The 1,471-nt window shown below is 51.0% G+C and overlaps 1 protein-coding gene across 1 annotated transcript; it reads left to right on the plus strand.

Annotated features, from left to right (window-relative positions):
* Positions 1 to 213: 213 nt before the first annotated feature.
* Positions 214 to 754, plus strand: LOC109752178 (histone H4). Its single transcript, XM_020311070.4, has one exon. It carries the CDS (start codon positions 296 to 298, stop codon positions 605 to 607), a length of 312 nt encoding a protein of 103 aa, XP_020166659.3. The 5' UTR covers positions 214 to 295; the 3' UTR covers positions 608 to 754.
* Positions 755 to 1,471: the final 717 nt, after the last annotated feature.

A 1,471-nucleotide genomic window follows, 5' to 3' on the forward strand; every position in this document is an offset into this window, starting at 1 on the left:
ATTCTCGAAAAAAAAAAAAACTTTGGAGCCGGCGGCCACACCTCTGACCCAGCCCGCCGCTCCAGCAATCGGTGCCTCCCGCCAGGTCATCGATCCGCGGCATCCCTCCCGCGGATCGCGATCTCAGCCGTGCGCTGCATCTGCATCTGACGGCACAAACACGCCTCCTTCCCCTCCTCCCATCTGTCGCCCCCGTTGAAATCCCCTCCCCACCTCCGGCAAATCACAACACAATTCCCCACCGCTCCTCGACCCCCATCCGCTCGCAGCTCGAACCAAGGAGAGATCGTCAGCCATGTCCGGCCGCGGCAAGGGAGGCAAGGGGCTCGGCAAGGGCGGCGCCAAGCGCCACAGGAAGGTGCTGCGCGACAACATCCAGGGCATCACCAAGCCGGCCATTCGGCGCCTGGCGAGGAGGGGCGGCGTGAAGCGCATCTCGGGGCTCATCTACGAGGAGACCCGCGGCGTGCTCAAGATCTTCCTCGAGAACGTCATCCGCGACGCCGTCACCTACACCGAGCACGCCCGCCGCAAGACCGTCACCGCCATGGACGTCGTCTACGCGCTCAAGCGCCAGGGCCGCACCCTCTACGGCTTCGGCGGCTAGGCTCTTCCTCGCCCCCCCCTCCTGCAGATCCCAAAAGTTTGATGAAACCGCGACTTTTTAGTTCTCTATTTGCTCTGTAGTTCGAACTGAATCGTGGAACAAAGTGATTCGCATGTGTTGCTGGAAATCAAACTTGTCTCAGTGAAATACTGTGTCTCTGATTTTGTTCTGCTGCATCTCTGTTTATGTGAAATTGGTCTTTAATCTGTGATGCAAAATTGCGTGCGCTTGGGAGTTGGATTGTCTTGCCATTCTTTTACCGGGAGACCCTGACGGATCGTACTTGCTCTCCGAACAATTGTGTATGGCCGAATTAGGAACATCATTTGCTCCGTTTCTGCTATTTGATCTTATGCATTTGTACCAGGCACCATTTATGATCCTTTTTTTAGGGGAATTTATGATCCTTATATGTTGCAACAATGTGTAATTCAGATTGGATTAGCCTGCATTTCATACATCGATTTCTAGATTGATTTGCCATGCCACTTGCTCTGTGCAAATCATCATGCGATTCTTGTTATTCAGAAGTGTCACTTGCTCTATGTCTGCTGTTTTTTTTTTGTTACTGCAGTAATACTTCATCTGATGCTGTGATGCACCATACATTTTGGCAGTGGCAGCAACAACTTAATCCTTCAGTTTATATTAACTACTCGTCCACGCTTGGGAGTAGCTTACAGAAGTGACCCGTGAATCCCAGAATCCTACAGAAGTGAACGCCAGCGAGCAATGAAAAATGAGAATAGTAGTGGTGCATTGCATTGGGTCAAGTTTCTTGTAGATAATCTTCATTTCTCAAGAACAGTTCAGATGAAGGAATAATATTCTGTCCTTGGAAGACATTTTACAGCAATGCACTAT

Source organism: Aegilops tauschii, chromosome 1 (assembly GCF_002575655.3).
Source record: "Aegilops tauschii subsp. strangulata cultivar AL8/78 chromosome 1, Aet v6.0, whole genome shotgun sequence".
NCBI classification, from domain to species: Eukaryota; Viridiplantae; Streptophyta; class Magnoliopsida; order Poales; family Poaceae; genus Aegilops; species Aegilops tauschii.